Raw genomic sequence first — 17,753 nt, forward strand, 5'->3', positions numbered from 1 at the left:
AATTCCACATATTTCCAGTCAATTCCTATCAATTCCGATCAATTCCTGCCAATTCCGATCAATTCCGGTCAATTCCATCAATTCCAATTATTTACCGGATACTCCGGCAATTCCTTTGAGGGTGTGTAGTCAATTACCCGAGTCGGTTACCCCTCGGATAATAGCTATTTTGCTAACATGTGCCTAAATGGAAATTTTGCGCAACAGATGTGACAATTGTCAACCCGAGGCGAAGCCGAGGTTGACAACACATCGTATAACGCAAAATTCCAGTTTAGGCACAAGTTAGCAACAAGATTTTATGTACTGTAGCAATTTTACATTTCATCGAATGCATATTTACGCACGCAAAATGAATATTTGCGCACTACAGTGCATAAAGTATACTTTAAAACAATGCTTCACTTTTCAAATCAATACAATAGATCATCTTCGTACATACAAATGAATGAATGAAACATTTAACGAAATAAGTGATCTATGTAATTGAACTCAGGCTTACCCCTAACAGACGTGCAAATACATAATCTCTGTCAAGCAATTGAAACAAGGAAATTAATTACGTTTCGTAGCCATAATTTATTTATTGTGTATAAATCTTGATAACTGCAATTCTCAGGTGTTGTTTGTGCCGCTGCATTCATTCTTATGTAAATACGAGAACTAACAAAAAATGTGGTGTACTCAAATGTGTGTCTTTGATTATAAATAATTACATGAGTAAGTCACACAGTGGCACTGATCATTAAAGTATGAAATTGATACCTACTCCTTAAATTGTTGATGTTGATTTTTTCAGAAAATTGGGTCGTCTGCTGAAAAAATCTCTTTGCAACACGTGTAACACATCATGATTTGTGCCAATCGAGAATTGAAATAGACAAATGCACAATAGTATTTTTCCTAACGCTTGCTAAGAGGCTTCTTTACCGAACGAGAGGTTTCCACCACGAGCCGGAGGCGATTTACACAATTGCACAATTTGTGTGCAAACCATCGATATAATGAACTGTAGATAATGAGACACGAAGAACGAAATTTCGGAAACATAGCACACATACAAGTGCAAAAAATACGAATCACAACACAAAACGAAGAGAAAAAGGAAATTGAGAAATGCAGAGTTTCAATTATTTTCAAATATTTGTATGACATTATTTCGCACGCTTTCTCAAAACGTAAGTTACGTTACACATACATCCATGTGATCTCTCCGCATAAAGTTGCTTTGACATTACTTATCTACACTATAATTATATCGATGGTGCAAACTAATCACAGCCAACTTCGCAAAGTTTGTGAAATATTTTAAGAAAACAGTTACATAGAAAATTTTAATGGAAACTTGAATCAAACAGTTTTAGTAATTGAGAAATGTTTTTCTGTGCCTTAGAATCATAATTCGACGTATTTCTTCACTGTACCTACGATCGAAAAGTGATTGCTATGAAAAGCTGAAATTGTTGTAACGTTTTTGTTTTGTTTTTCGTCTCATTATGATCCTTACGGCACAGAAAACGTAGTTCGTGACTCGTGAGGAAAAGTTCCTCACTTGTGACGAAAAATACTTTTATCACATACGCGCGAAGAAGTCGACGCTTGCCGAGACTGATAGTGACAAGTGTGTACTCTATTTTATCACATAAGCGAAAACGAGACAACAACATAGAACTGAAGTGTAATTTTTGAATTATTCTTCTAGTTAAGTAATTTTGACATCCGAACATCGCGCGTATGTGATAAATGAAAGAAACTAAACTGTTCAATTGTTGTGTTGCATTCGCATATATGAAAGAAACTCGGAAAAAAATCCTGACCCCAACGAGAACCGAACTCGGAAACTCGGCAAGCAGTACTAACCATTCCACCACTGAGTCTTCGAATATGTACGAATTGCTAAATTGCTAGTTGGATTCTCGCGGCTAATGTGATTCAATTCGAAAAGTACATAACGTGTACGACTCATGACGACGTAGTGTGTGTGTGTGTGTGTAGTTGTTATGTGAACCCTTTCTCTTGTATTTTGTTTACGATGAAAATAATTAAATTTCGACTAAACGGATAATGCCAGTGTGCAGTGCGTGATCTCAAGACTTCTGTAACGTAATTAGTTTTTCAATCGGATTAATATCTGCCGAGATACAAACCTTTGAAAACTCGATCTGATCAACATGTACCGTAAAAGAAGTGTAACGATCGAGTGTAGCCCTTCTACCACATAATAATTATTATATGCCTCTGCGTAATAAGACTTACATTATGCATCAGCTTGGAGAGGGAGTTTTTTTTTATCGATATGGCAGGGTAGTCGCAGTTTGCAATAGACGAATTCAACACATCCAATTCAATGGTAAATTTCGTAAATGTTAAATGTTTCCTAGAATAAGATATTCCATCGAATCCGCCATCGACTTAAACGTATTGAAAGATTAACATTACAAAGCAGGGATTCTGTCCTGGTTTGTCTTTAATTGCTACTCCAATGTGATGGAATGTAAGTGGAACGAATATAACGAAAGTAACAAACAAAACCCACGAAAAGTAAAACCTTATGATGAGTTTAGTTTATAGGTTTCTTCCAAATCATTAATTAAACCCAAACAAATTTCCTTATAAATTTTTCGTTAAAATTTTCGTCAACCTGAATGGATGAACTTTGACATTGAGTGAATGAACTTTGACATTTCGAAAAAACCTTGGAACAACCTATTAAGAAATACTTCTTCTCCCCAAGAAGGCCCAACGTATTGAAAACAGCAGCAACTAACATAATGTAGTTTTTGTTTAAGCTTCATTAATGACAATGTAGTTTTTAGAAGACATGGAATTGGTCAACCGGTCAACGTCAAGAAACCATAACCGCTTAAATGACAAAAAAAAATCAATAAAAAGGTCCCAAATTTTTCGATTTAACGAGATTTTCTGTGAAAGTTTAACAGCTTCAAAATTCTTTAGTTCGACGTTCGAATTCAGCAGAAAGTAATGGTATCGATTGTTTTTGCGGATTTCCAATGTCTTTAAATGCTGATACTAATTTCGTTAATCTTTGAAAATTTGATAAGATTAATTGTTTTGTAATTTGTTATCACACATAGTGATGAACAACTACCATTTTTTGATTTGCGATTCTGCGCAATTTTGTATTAAATGGACAATAAATAAACATTTTTGCCTTTCATTTTATAATCGAAAATTTCATTTTAATTTGATTTATACTTATCGGTAAATAATATCGCTACGAATACGATTATTGAAATGCCACTCATTTTAAGATATGGTTTTAACACCCACGGATAGATAAGGGTCATTCATTGACGTGCAACTGGAACAATCTAACACCCAAAGCACTATTGTTTAAATTTTTTAACTGACTGAATGTTTTTCAACTCAAACTGATTGTACTGACCCCATTCTCGTCACCGAAGCATAAAAAGTACAATTTAGTTCATCTACTTAATGAAAATTCGTTCACAAGTTAGATTATAGTGTCCCCACTATACAATATACATGTACTTTCGAGGCAATTAGGGCCTTATGGGGGTTTGGAAGCATCTACGATGAAAAATGAAAAGTTTAAATGTTTAAGCGCTCATATTTAATCGTAGATGCTACCAAACTGCCGTAAGACTCTATTTGCCCTGAAACGACATAAAATTGTCTTTCTATTGACACCCCACACGACCATGTACGTTTTGTGTACCTCTAGAAATTTCTGTAAGAAAAGTAGGTTTTCAGTCTTTGATCACCTAACACTAGCCACACGAGCTTCGAAGAATTTTTCAAAAGAATCTTACATAACAATTGTATTGGACTGATGTTATAGGACCCTTACGTGCTTTATACAGTACGACTTTTTCAGGCACTATTCGACGCCCACGGACTTTCAACCCCTGTCAATGACGATTTACACTTCTGCCAGATAAAATTCCCTTAAATGTGTGAGCCGCTAGACAAATAGGCCTGCCATGCACATACAGGAGCACAAATAGCATCGTTTTTTAATTGAAATTCTTGTTAGAAGAGCCCAAAAAAATGAACTTCGCTAGACGTCCGAGGAGCGTGACAGCAGTAAAAAGATTACTTCTGTCAGTTCAAAAAACGTTCAGCTTTCGCTTTCTCTACGCAATCTCGAAAATGTGACTTACCTAAAAAAAAAATCCCCAACCAGTTTTCTTAATAATACCATTCCCTTAACCAGTTCTTTAACAAAATATGTGGTCCGACACTTCCATTTAGACGTGGTGAAGGCGCACCGTGGGCAGCAGTCTAATCCCATCGGCTCCACATTGATGTAAACGTGTGAAATGTATGTGCAGTACATGTCGATAACAATTCCATACGTTGTACTAGCAAGACGGTCTACACTACGTACATTATAAAGTACTTACAAATTCAAGAGGAGCTACTGGAACAGCCAGTTGTATTTGATCAATTTCAATCAGATAATATCTGTCAACGTTCGAAGCAAGTCGTAATAAACGTTGTAATCGGTGTACTAAAATCGAAATATTTTTCTAAATTTAAATATTTAATCTCGCCGCTTCAATTTGCTTATCTTTTTTTTTTGGCCACTCGAAAATTCTCGCTGGGTACAGGTATTTATAGGTCCGTTTCAGTAACATTTTAAATTGTTACGGTCTTACTGTGTCGAGATACACTTGAAGTAAATTTGAAAACAAAATGTTCAAACAAGTTTTGCTTGTAGCGCTAGCAGTTGCTAGCGTTTCTGCTAATCTTGACTTCACTAGTTGTGGTAAGTGAAGGGCTAATTTCCATAAAGTAAGAAAATCTACATACGAGTTCGTTGTTCCAAGGTGGTCAATCTGAAGTTGTTGCATTCAGACTTCGTGGATGTGATGTGCTTCCTTGTCGATTTGTAAGAGGACAGGAATATTACGGTGAAATGGATGTAATTGCAGGTATTACTCTTTTTTCATTTTGATATTTGAAAGTGAAGTAGCTGAGCTCGGTACAACTGAAGTATCAGCCTTCATCATCATCTTCCATCTTAATGTTTATTATTATAATTTTATTTTCTCCAATCAAACAAACTTTAGCTGCTCCAACTCCTTCCTTACCGTTCGTGATTCAAGCAATTCTGGGATTCCCTCTTCCACCCGTTACAATTTTCTCAGGGGATGCATGTGAGGACCTCACTCGCGGATATTGTCCTACAGTAGTCGGTGAAGACATTACAGCACGTTTGTACATGGATATTCCAACTACTTTGCCAGCGGTAATTCCACTGTTAACCTTTTAGAAATTGGCCCTTTACATTTTTTTAATTCTTACAGATTAGTACCAACGTCAGAGCTACAGTTAGAGACGCTTTGAACCAAATCCAAGTGTGTGTACAAATTCCAGTAACTCTTGTATAAAAACGCTAAAATATTAAAACCAAAAATTACACACAAAACAACTGGTTTGATTTAAAAAAAAACCTAAAGCTGAGTCCACCGAAGTCGAAAATCGCTTCGATCAATATGAAATTATAATTACCGTAGTTGAAAGTTACATCATTTATGAAGGAGTGATTTCTCCTTCATATATGGTAGCAAGTGAAGTTAAGTGAAAATATGCAAAAAGCCTTCTGTCAACTTTTCGCTTTAACGTACTAGATGAGCAAAAAATGTATGAAAATTAAGCTTTGCTCGGAAGATGCAATACCTCTGGACTAATGTTACTTTCCTTCATTGGTCTTCTTTTGTAATATGAATATCCGCACGAATTCAACGAGCTATCACACGTCAAAAGCGGTTGAGAAATCAAAGGGCCACGTAAGGCGTTATGACTCAAATCCTAATACACTAAATAGTTATTTACATCATTAGGCTCGAAACAACGAAATTGCGGTATAAGTGTGAATTCGCTCACCGAGAGAATTATTGTTACATGAGTATGTATACTTACGAACGTAACAATAGCTCTCGATGTTATACGAATTCACACATATACTGCCATTGAGTTGTTCAAGCCAAATGATGTACACAATTTTAAACGCGCCCCTCCATGAAATACAGAAACAACCAAAACAAATGCAGCATACAATGAATTTGTACACATCGTTCAAGGTTGAACTTGAATGTATAGAAGAAGAATGAGAATAAAAACGAAACCGAATATACGCGATATAAAGCCGAACGAGTTGATCATTCGGTGTGCATCACACTACTCGTTGATACGGAGATTAAGCTCCGCCTTCGTATCAAATTTCTCTCGTTGAAGAATAACATAAACAAACTCCACCAATAAGCAAAATATCGTCTGAATCCCTAGACCTGTTTGTAGGGTCTGCTGAGAGAGAGAGCTAAAAACGTTTGGTTTCCAATAACTTTTGACGCTTAATATTCTCTGTTTTCATGGAGGGGTGCGTGTAAAAATTCTTTTCCGGCATTTTCATGCGTTTTGAAATTGATGAATTTTACCAACCTTTGTGAGTTTGTTACGGTGAAACTTTTGAGCTACTCGGCGGATATAGCTGAAATTTTCAGTGTATATCAAAGACGTAAGTAATTCTAAGAAACTAATTTGAAAGAATTTCATAAAAGTCAATAATTTCGGAGCTATCTTTGCGTTTTAAGCTATTGAGCTATGTGACTAATTTTTTGAATCAGTTGTTAACATTATCATCTGACTTTTGTAGTGCATTTATTTTGCGTGTCGAATGTCGAAGCTGTAAGCATCACCACCACCAATACTCTCTCTAGCGAACAAACTCTCAGCTGTCTGTGTGAAATTCACACCTTTTTTCTTTGTATTCCACAAACACTATTCTTCATTTTGACTGACTACGCTGTAATGTACATGTAAATTCCAAAGTCTACTTGATTCTTTCACCACCTTAATAAAAGTAGTTTGGTTTCTAGAGAAGGTATTGTCACCACCGATATTTTTATTTTATTTTTCAGTTCTTTTGTAAGTGGACTTGCGTCACACTTCCACTGAAAGATGTTTTTAGGCGATTTAGTATTAAAGATTTCAAATTTGTTTGAAAATTGTAAAGTATTTCACTTTGAGTTAACTGAACGGTCGACCTTCAACAAGACTTCGAATTTATTGCACAGAAAATTTAGAAAATAATTTTCGCATTCACTGCCAAAACTATAAGTAGAATAAACTTAAAAAGATTCTGTGAAATGACTCCAGCACCGGAAGGTGCAGAGGTGGGCGCATCAGTAGGGGCAGTAGTTGAAGCGGCAGTAGGCGCAGTAGTGGGCTGAAGTGTTTGTGCAGGCGTCGTTGTCACTGATGGTGACATTATGAAAGTTTTAATTTGCATCGGGTTCAAAGTTATCGTCAGATCCGACAATGCCTTCACAGATTTCGATGGAGTAAAATGTTCATTTGTTGCTTGACTGCCCTCTGGTCGGAAGTGGAGCCGATTCACTTCTTCAATTCGTTGGTTGGCGGCCAGGTTCATTTCAGTGAATTGGAAATTGCCAGGGAAGATTTCGGAAATATCGAAACTGTACGGAAGTGAGAGCTCTGGATCGTCGGCTTTGTCCATGATGTGTTCAAATCGGATTAAATATTCATCTTTCTTCCACGGTTCGTATGTCATCAGGTAAATATGGGAAGGAAGCTCCTTGCCGACAGCCGAGTACTGTGTGTAATTACAAGGGTTTGAAGGAACCTCAGTTAATCGGTAAACTATGCTTTACTTACACTGTGCGTGTACTTTTCTGACCAATCACTGAAGCTCATACTAGAAACATCATCAAAGAACAGCCAATTTGTCATCAACGCTTCATTTTGCTGTAACCTTTCCAAAGCTTTTCGAGTTGGCTGCGAACCGCTTTTCTTGCCAAACACTAACCAATGTTTACCGCGAGCCACTAGACCTCGGCCATATTCTTGTTCATTTAAGGCTTCACCTACCCCGAAAGCGTCATCGTTTAGCAATCTACGGTGTACCTATCAGATTCACGATATTAGAAATTAAAAGTGGCTACTCTGTGGTTTTGCTTCAATCATTTACCATTAGCTCCAAAGCGCCTTCACTCAAACTTGATCCACCTTGAGCTCGATCTGGAAGGACGGCCATTCTTAAATCATCGTCCTCTACGGCAATGTTTGAATTGATCGGATAGTAATTTCCAGATATCTTTTCCTCGTTGTCAAAGTCAAAAGTCTCTCGGAAGTCGATGGTTCGTCTTAGGATTTCACGTCCATTTGCGTCCGTGTAAAAGCTTTGTCCACTCTTAATATCCGAATAAAATCTCGAAACGATTTCCTTTCCATATCCATCTTCAATCGAAATTGGACCAACAAGCCATTCGAATTCTACGACTTGTTGACTAAAAGTTCCCGTTTTGTACACTCTCACCACTTGGCTAATGTATTCGTTAAACACTTGATGAGCTTCATCAAACAAATCGCCTCTAACTACTTCGACCGATACATCAGTTCCGACAATTTCTTCGCTGGTTTCTGGATCAGGTCGGAATATATATGCTCCCGATGATCGGTTAGCAAAAATTTGATTATTTCCAACGTTTCCACGATAGAATATGAAATTTTGAGTTAAATTATGCGTCTCTCCATCGACTGTTATCGACGACATTAGTCCATCTATGTTAAATGTTACCGACAATTGGTCTGAACCGATGGTCACTGGTTCGGCTAATCGCTTATTTCTACTGGCTGATTGAGTTGCAGCAAGACGGGAGACAAAATAAGACCGGTAACCAACTGCTGGAACGTCTTTGGCGTAAAAAACTAGTTCATTTCTGCTGGTGCCTTCTCTGTGTGGCAAGTCTATGATTGACTGTGGTATTGGTACCAATTGTGAGGGAATCACGTTGTTACTTGCGTCTCGAACTTCGTAGCGTTGGCCGCTAACAGGAAACCGTACAAACTGATCGGTTGAATGGCCTAATGGATTGTATGCAGTCACCATGAATTTCTCCGAATCCTCTGACACAGCACATTGGCTTATGTTCAAATTCAAACAAGAATTAAAGCTAAACTCCCAATTTGTAGGGACTGATGTCTCAGATGGTTTCATTCCGGTGAGTAATTGATTCAGAGCAGATTTAGTGTTTTCTTGGCAAGCAATAATCGACGAATAGAGTTCTCTGTGATAATCGTCGGCAACATGCTGCTTCTCGGTCCCTGTTATGGCATCGTGGTGCTAGACGAATAAAAATATAGATTATTGAGTCAATAATATTGATTGAAAAAAAAAACAAGTAATTTGAAGTTCACTTCCTCGAGAAATAGCTTTTAGCAAAGAGCCTTTGCTTTTAGTCATCAAGGCTGTAACCTTTGGGAAGGTCGCGCAGATCCAGATACGCGGGTGATACTTGATGATAAAAGGCGGACTTCATACACCAAAAAATCCACCTCGTGTGATGCGTTGCCGTGATGATGTGGTGAATTTTTATATGTAAAATCACCAGACGTGGTGTCAACACACCGGACACACCGCGTATATAATAAAGTGACGATCGGCGTGAGTTCCCCAAAGTTTACAGCCTTGATAGTCATGAGTTTTTCTAGAGCGTACTAATTTTTTCTGTTTAGCTAGACTTGTACGTGCATATGGCCAATGAAAGTATATTCTATAGGTATAGTCTAATGTGAAAATTTGTATGGAGCGGAGGAAATAGCGATTTCATATAAACAAACTCACCTCTCAATGAAAATCATTGAAAGATGAGTTTTTTCTATATTACTTTGTACTTTCATTGCATATGGCGAATAAAGACGAAAAAATTTTCAGTTTGACCGTCAAAACGATGTAAGCACCATGGAAATGTCAAATAATTACAATTTGTTTACATGTTTTTGGCTTTCATCAGCCAGGTTTACATGACTACGATTTTGTATATTTAGTGCAGTCTTTGTTTACATAAAATGGCGTTCAAGAGGCAGTTTTAACAAAATTTAACTTTCCTTCGTTATCAACTCAGAAGTGTCTTAACCTGTTCTTTCAGAAACTTGATCTTAACCATTTTTTTCTATACTACAGAGTTGGTAAGATGGAACTTTTCTTATTAGAATTTTGAGTGCATTCAAGATGTTTAGGTGTCGAGTGCATTGATAATGTTTAGACTCTATAACTTCACGATTCGTTCAGAGCTTTGATTATTACACCCATATGAAAACCATTCCACGAACGAGTGTAGGCCTAATTTTCGAGCTCGTTCAGACGCGAAAACTCTTTCACAGGAGTTGCTCAGTTCATTTAACTTTGTAGCGCTTTTTCCCGATTTTCGTTTCTGAACGAGCTCCTAACTGACACGACTACGAAAATAACAAGAAGAAAAGAATAGTTATTTACGTCACAAGGACCGTTCACTTTCGCGTGACGTATCAAAAGTTTTTCATGTCTTGGGCATAAATTACGGAATTTTTCTCGTAAATTAGGCCCTCAGCATGAAATAGTTATTTGCATCACTTGGATTGAAACCACGAAATTAAAGTTTAAGTGTGCCGTATACTGTAATTTCGTGGTTTCAATCCTGTGATGCACAAAATTTTACACTTGCCACACCATGAAATACATAAACAACAAAAACAAATACAAAGCATTTCTATCGCATGTGTACACATCGTTCAAGGTTAAACTTAAATGTATAGAAGAAGAATAAGAATAAAAACGAGACCGAAAATACGCGATACAAAGCCGAACGAGTCGATCGTTCGATATTCATTATAATACGGAGAGTAAGCTCCGTCTTCCTTTTCATTTAAAATCAAATTTCTCTCTTTGGCGAATAACGTAAATAACCACAGGAAATGCCTCTATTAAATAAAAAATTGCTCACATCCCTAGACCTGTTTACAAGGTCTGCTGAGAGAGAACTAAAAAAGTGTGGTTTCCGATTGGCGCGTGATATTCAGTGTTTTCATGGTGAGGCGAGTGTAAAGTTATTTTAGTATCTGTTATGGATCTGTTATTTTAGTCAATTTCGCAAGTTGTCGCCCGAACGAAGTGATATACCGTTCACAACAGATACGTAAATAACTATTTCATGCTTGTTTTGTAAACTTTCACTCCTGAAAATTGACATTTTTTTAAGCCCAATTCAGAGTCGTCCGTTTAGTTCATCCGTGTACTTGACAGATGTGTTCAAACAATAGAATGTAGGCGGAGTTTACGTAAACGGATGAACATTTGTTGTAAACGGATGAATTTTTCTTCTAAACGGATGAATTGTTTTTTTAGACTGAAAGCACCTTTACTTTCGGTTCCCATAACAAAAATGAAAAAGACAAAATTAAAGTCAAACTGGTTGACTCAAGCATACAACCCAGTAGGGGTGTGCAATGGGTAAGGGATCGAGACTGGCGGAGTCCACAAAAAATTGTTTTCATCCCTAGATGTAAAATATCGATTTTAAAATTTGTTTTAAATTGATTTACAACTTGCGTAAAATCAAAGAAGCTAAATTTTCGAGTTTTCGGTTGCCCACATATTTTGACCTCTACCAAAAACTTATTTTGAGATTTTTGTTAGCTGTATTAGTCTTTTTCAACTAACTGGGGTCCGATTTAACTGGAAAAAATAAAAACCAAAAGAAGTTTGACGAAAAAGTAAGTTTCGTGAGTCGTCAAAGTTCGCCGACTATAAAAATTGAGTGGATCTTAAACTTGAAAATTCGTAAATTCATTAGGAAAAACATAGCTAACGCCGACCCGTACGAAACACCTATTCGTATCAAAAGCCTTTATTGTGAAACTCTTCATTTCTCTTACTTCATTTTCTTCTCTGCTGAAAAGATATTCGCACTTTAAAATCACTTGCATTATCCCCTCTTTGCCTTGCTATCATCAACAAATAAATTGCCGGAGGCAATATAGACAGCCCCGTACGAAGTCAAATTTCATAAATTCCTATTTAAACAGCTATATACCGCTATATTTAACTATATTTCACTATAAATAAACATTCCACAAATGAATTTGCTATTATATAGCTCTACATGCCTGTATATTGCTCAATATAGCTGTATATAGATATATATAGAAGTCCACATATGGGATTCCTAAAACCCCCCACACATAACCAATTACTTCTCTGTTAACAGAAACTCTCTAAGTACCATTTTTCCCAAGATATTTCAATTTTACTAAAATCCAATATGGCCACCGGCAGCCATTTTGTTAGGAGACCGGAAATTTTACCGACGCTTTACATTCGTTAATACCTTTCAAACAAAAAAAAAATCATGAAATTCGGTCAAAATTTACTCGAGATATTCTCAAAATACACCACGTTCACTGTACTTCCGAGTAGCCAGATAAGAGCTCACTTCAAGAGACCTAGCTCACGCTCAGGAGAACATAATTTCATAAACTTTTTTTTCCCTGATTGGTACGGTCAATACCTATCTAATAAATATGTTCAAATGTGGCCGACCTACAAGCAAAAACTGCTTGCCTCCCTGTGCCTGTTTCACACCAAGGCCTCTAACTCACGAGTCGGTCATCCGATTTCCATAAACTTTTTTTTTGTCGATCGGTATTGTAAATACCTTTTTTTTGACGTATCACTGACAAGTGTGGTGCTTAAATGTCTGGAGATATCGTCGAAAAACACTTAGGCACTTATTGGGTCCCAGCTCCGGAGAGGTCGATCCGAAATCACCCATCTTCGAACTTAGCCTGTCTTTTGATAATACCAAACGGGGAAAAATGAATTTTAGAAATCGGATGTGTTTTACTCAAGTTAGAGAACGGACAGACGGACATTTTTTTCCCACTGATTTGGCATCTCTGGATCTGGACAACCACAATAGGTTTCCCCTTACTCAAGGAGTCCAATTCGACGTGTTACAAACGTATGCATAAACCGACTTCGTACGGGTCTAATGATTCAATTTTTGCTCAAGTGGGCTTAAATTCTTGGGAATGTTGTAGGCTATCCAGAACAGAAAAGTTTTTGGAAATAATCTGAGAATCGTTTGTGTCGTGTTTGTTTGGTCTAAAATTGGGGAACAATGCCTCAACTGAGAAAATCAGTTAAAATTAGAAAATTAGTCGAATAAGACTAGTTCAGCTAACAAAAATCTCAAAGTAAGTTTTTGGTAGAGGTCAAAATATGTGGGCAACCCATAGAGGTAGACTACCTAGAGGAATTATGACCCGAAATTCATTGAAAAATCATATCACACACACTACTAAATCCGAAAACGTCAACTTTGCTTCTTCTTTTTTTTTATTACAATAATTGTCTTGTTCCATTCATACATATATTCATTCTTATTATTCTTGTTATCCTCTAAGACTGATTTGTGTAAAAAGTGCGTAAAGTCGTATGGAAGTTTTGTGAAAGTTTATTTCCTTGTCTGTTGTGTGATGTTCAGCGAGCGAGTTGCATTAGTAGCCGATGGACGAATGGATTTTGTTTCAGGCTTTGAATTTTATTTTTTATTTCAATAAAACCGTTTCTTTTCATTGATTTTCTTTAACGTTGAATTTTGGGTGATTTAAACGAAAGCTTCCCTCCTTTCCGTAGAGCGCATACGATAACAAAACTCTCGACATTGTCTTTCCTGACGAGTCCCCCAATGTGCTGTTTCCACATAAAATTCACGGGAATTTTATGGAAGTGAAATAGTGAGTTTTGAGATCAGCTGGACGAAACGGTGTCTCTAGGTACTCTAGGGAATGACTTGACTACGACAAATCAGTTTTATTAACTAATTCAACTAATTTTCATTCACAAACACTTATAACGAAAAAATATATTTTTTTTTAAATTAGCATTTCGTTTGAAGTAATAATTTCAAAATTTCGCGGACATTTTTGGGACCCTAATTTGACATTATTCTTTTGACATTATGAGTCCCTTACTTTTGACATTAAGAGTCCCTATACTGTCTGTACACGAAGCTGTCACACACACATTTAAACATATGATTTTTCATTTTAATTTGTCAGTTTGTTCTATTGAGAGGGCCCTTGCCAGTCATTTTCCTATCTTCTATTTATTCGTTGATTACAAACAAAGTGCGCGACAGATTAAGCTGCGGATTAAGCACACTTCAATTCTGTTAGTCATTAATTGGAATCAATTTTATATAACGTTAAGAGTCGACGTGTGAGGCAAACTTCCCAGTCTCAACACATCTCCGAGGGTAGCTCGTATTTTGGATGTTTTAACTAAAATAAGCCTTACCTGCATTACTCCCATCTGACTTTTCAATTGCACCAAATTCTCCTCATATTGTTGTTCGGGTGTAGTGGCCGATGCTGACAGTTTCTTGGAAACCTGCAAAAAGTGATTTCCCATCCGCTCGAAACGTTTCGATGTCGGTCGTGATGTATAATAGCCAGTCCAGTATGTGTGGGGATCATTGCCCAATGGAAAGAAATCGTCGGTTTTCGTGGGCCACTCAATATTGGCATCGTGCAACGCCTTTAGATAACAGGATGGCGTCGAATAAAAAGCGTTAATCTGATATTCACTTTGTCGTTCGTTGGTGTATCTAAGATAAACTATGATTAGACGTGTTCTATGGGTAATCCACTCAACAACGGCAACGTTATCGGCGTTAGTAACATGGCACAATGTAATTTTAATTACTTGATAAGCTTGTCCAAATTTTTGAACCACATTTGAGCGGACATGTAATGGAAGTCGTCGCCAAAGGTGAGAATTATATTATTGGTGCGATAACTGGCAGCTTGGCGCTTTGTGAAATTGGCAAATTCTTCAACCTAAACAAGAGAACTTTTATGCCGTTGTCAAGGGAATTGCTTGCTTTACTGACCCTTCGTTCGATATTGTAATCTGCCCCTGCGTCAATCAACGGTTCATCATTGCAGAGAACATCAAAACAGAATCCTGGTGGAGGACTGTAATGATTAAACAGGACGCCAGTCAGTAGGTCCGAGTCGTCCAAGTTCTCGCTTGACTGCCAGATCATTTCCATCGTTTTATCAGTTGATCGTTTCGATTTGTCACGCCAATCCAATCGTGAAAAAAACATTCCGTCGTAGCCCATTTTAGTAAACAGCGATGCTTGTTCACGCGAATGTCCAAACGGATCGATTTGCCAACCCACTCTTGGACGTCCACATTCGCCGAAATTGTCATTCAAAAAACTCAAACCCCACGTGAATTGATCAACAAGACTTTGATAATGCGACGCGGCTTCATCGTTCATTGACCATGCCCCGCCGATGAATTCCAATCGGCCTTCATTAACCAACATTTTAACTTCTTCCTTTTTGGCGTCGTTTTGCTCGTCCCACCATTTCGAAAAGAAAGCAGATTCGACGTAAACGAATTTTCGGGATGGGTCTTGGAGCAGGCCTTCAATGACAGTATCAATGATATATTGTACACTGGCTTTTTGAATGTTCCCGCGGCCTAGGAAAAAGACTGTCAGTAACCCAAATAATTATTCATTACACTCCACTTACTTCCATAGTAATATTGATCGGCGGTCTTCAACCTGTTGGTAAAATTCTTTATTTTCTAACTGTTCTGTGTTTGATGACTTACATCCATTTAAAACATAGCTTAGAAAATGGTATTGGGTAACAATCGACTACAACAGTAAATGTAATTTCTTGGAATTGTTGTATTGCTTGGCTAATTTACATTAAAAAAATAAAAATTCGCGTTTTGTGTTGAGGTAAGCCGTCATTTCCACTTACGAAAAGAGCACTCTGTTTTCTTTCCGTTTTCTCTTAAAACAATAGAAAAGACGCGTCTAACATTTTCAAAAATCCAGACGCGTTACTTTCTATAATAAACTTGGCACTTTGACTGGTACAATTATTTTCCACTACGCGTCGCATCCTTCGATGCTATTAGCCAATCGTTACCCTGGAGCTAAGCGGAAATCCATCACAACAAGCGATCAAAAAATTCCACTGAAACTACAATTATATCTCTCTGTGTTGTTATGCGTCAATCATTCCTAAAGCTTGTTAAAAATGTTACGAATGAGTTAAAGCTCTGTCAAATCAGTTATCTTCCAAATCAGTTAACAGTCTTCAGTATTGTATTTAAAAATTAGCTTTGAATTGATTTATCAGAATTCTTCTTGAATTACACCATTTCCGATGCGATATTTTAGTGGAACTTTTTTTTACTTACCATCCAACATCATCGTGTGTATGAGGCACGAAGTGAACGTTAAGTAAATTTGGATTTATTGCAGGACAGGACTGATGCAAAAAATAAAGGAAACTCAATATTTCGATTTCTTCTCAGATGTTACAATATTATACCTCATATCCGCAAGTGGCTTCGCCAGCCCTTGGCTGGAGCAAGGGTGTGGCATTTATTAATGCAACAAACGATGCGGCAAATAGTGCCGCAACAAAAGATTCACTTTTCATGATGCAGACAGCAGCTCGTTACTAAGTTGTACTCAAGCGTACGCCTGTTATTTATAATCCAGAGTACTACGAGGAGTACTACTTGTCACACAATTGATTGATTACGATTCAATTTAATTGTTTATCGATTGTAATAAATAAAACGACTTCTTATGGATGGCGCTTTTATTCGTTTATGATCCTCAAATTGATTAGACAAACGAAAAATCAGCGAGGTAATTTTTCTCTCGCAATTCTTATCAAACGTGCTATTATCATGATTGGCTCTTTCCATTGAACCAATCAAATCAGATTGACGTTAATATCCGGACTTTCGACAAAATATTATTATTTATGCACACGGCGGACCGTGTGAAAACAAGTGAGGCAACTATTTGGAAATATTGAAATATTGAAATAAGATTAAATTGAACAATTATAGCAATACAAGTTCTTGTTATATCTAAGCAATTTTATGACAAGAATTTGAAGCTAACAAAAGTAGTTTTCAAACTATTGTCACTAACAGCCGGGAGTCTTTGTCCAGGGAGTTATACGAATTTGATAGCTATAACTAGTCCCCACATTTTGGTCAGGTCAGGTACTGCATTTTATTTTTCATTGTTACACTGATCCTCGGGAATTTAATTCGACGGAAAAGACAATCATCAAAATCGGTTACGGCTATTCATCTGTTATCGATCACGGCGACAAAAATAATGACAAACTCTGGGTAATATGGTTCTTCATATACTTAAATGAATGTTAATTTAAGTACAAGATTTGAAATCAACAGATTAATAGTTATTTGTGACATCGAGTGCTAGAGTCATGATACACATCGTGAGCCTAATAAAGTACTTCGCATACAACGTTTTATGCAACAAAGGCACCTAAAGTTCACAGACTTTGAACTTTATGATGCTGCGTTGCATTAGAATACTTTGTGCCACCGAGAATTGAAATACGACTCTTTTCAGCACTCATTTTAGTGTTGTAAAGTGACTTATTTCAGCATCCGTTTGATGGGATATTTCAACACTCAAAGCAGTGTTGTTATGGAATTTGTATGAGTTATTACAACATTCGTTTTAGAAAATGGAAAGCAATGTGATCGATCAAATTTGAAGAGTGATTGTTTACCATGAAAATTATGATTTTTTGGGTATTTGTCTATTTCAATTCTCGGTTGGCACAAAGTATGATGTGTTACACGTATTGTAATGAGATTTTTTCAACATTTCAACAAAAATCAACATTACAATACTTGTAACACAACATACTATTTATCGATTAAAGTAATAGACCCGATAATAATACTACTAAACAATGTGGACAAAATAGTAATTTACGTACCAAGACAGGAAATGACGATTTTTTCAGCACCAGTCCTAAGTTTTCCTAAGGAAAATTCGGACGTGTGCTGAAAAAATCCATTTCCTGTCGAGGTACGAACAACGTTTTGTGCA

The 17,753-nt window shown here is 36.9% G+C and overlaps 2 protein-coding genes across 2 annotated transcripts; one reads left to right on the forward strand and one right to left on the reverse strand.

Annotated features, from left to right (window-relative positions):
- The first annotated feature begins 4,595 nt into the window (after positions 1-4,595).
- LOC119084816 lies at positions 4,596-5,397 on the forward strand. Its single transcript, XM_037194900.1, has 4 exons — positions 4,596-4,753; positions 4,815-4,919; positions 5,058-5,236; positions 5,295-5,397. The coding sequence occupies exons 1-4, from the start codon at positions 4,681-4,683 to the stop codon at positions 5,376-5,378; spliced, it is 441 nt and encodes a 146-aa protein (XP_037050795.1). The 5' UTR covers positions 4,596-4,680; the 3' UTR covers positions 5,379-5,397.
- A 1,636-nt stretch (positions 5,398-7,033) lies between these two features.
- LOC119084806 (lysosomal alpha-mannosidase-like) lies at positions 7,034-16,349 on the reverse strand. Its single transcript, XM_037194877.1, has 9 exons — positions 16,195-16,349; positions 16,061-16,131; positions 15,379-15,410; positions 14,724-15,325; positions 14,537-14,670; positions 14,129-14,438; positions 7,979-9,133; positions 7,666-7,914; positions 7,034-7,603 (listed from the first exon to the last, which is right to left on the reverse strand). The coding sequence occupies exons 1-9, from the start codon at positions 16,303-16,305 to the stop codon at positions 7,070-7,072; spliced, it is 3,198 nt and encodes a 1,065-aa protein (XP_037050772.1). The 5' UTR covers positions 16,306-16,349; the 3' UTR covers positions 7,034-7,069.
- Positions 16,350-17,753: the final 1,404 nt, after the last annotated feature.

This window comes from Bradysia coprophila, unplaced genomic scaffold, assembly GCF_014529535.1.
Source record: "Bradysia coprophila strain Holo2 unplaced genomic scaffold, BU_Bcop_v1 contig_94, whole genome shotgun sequence".
NCBI lineage: Eukaryota > Metazoa > Arthropoda > Insecta > Diptera > Sciaridae > Bradysia > Bradysia coprophila.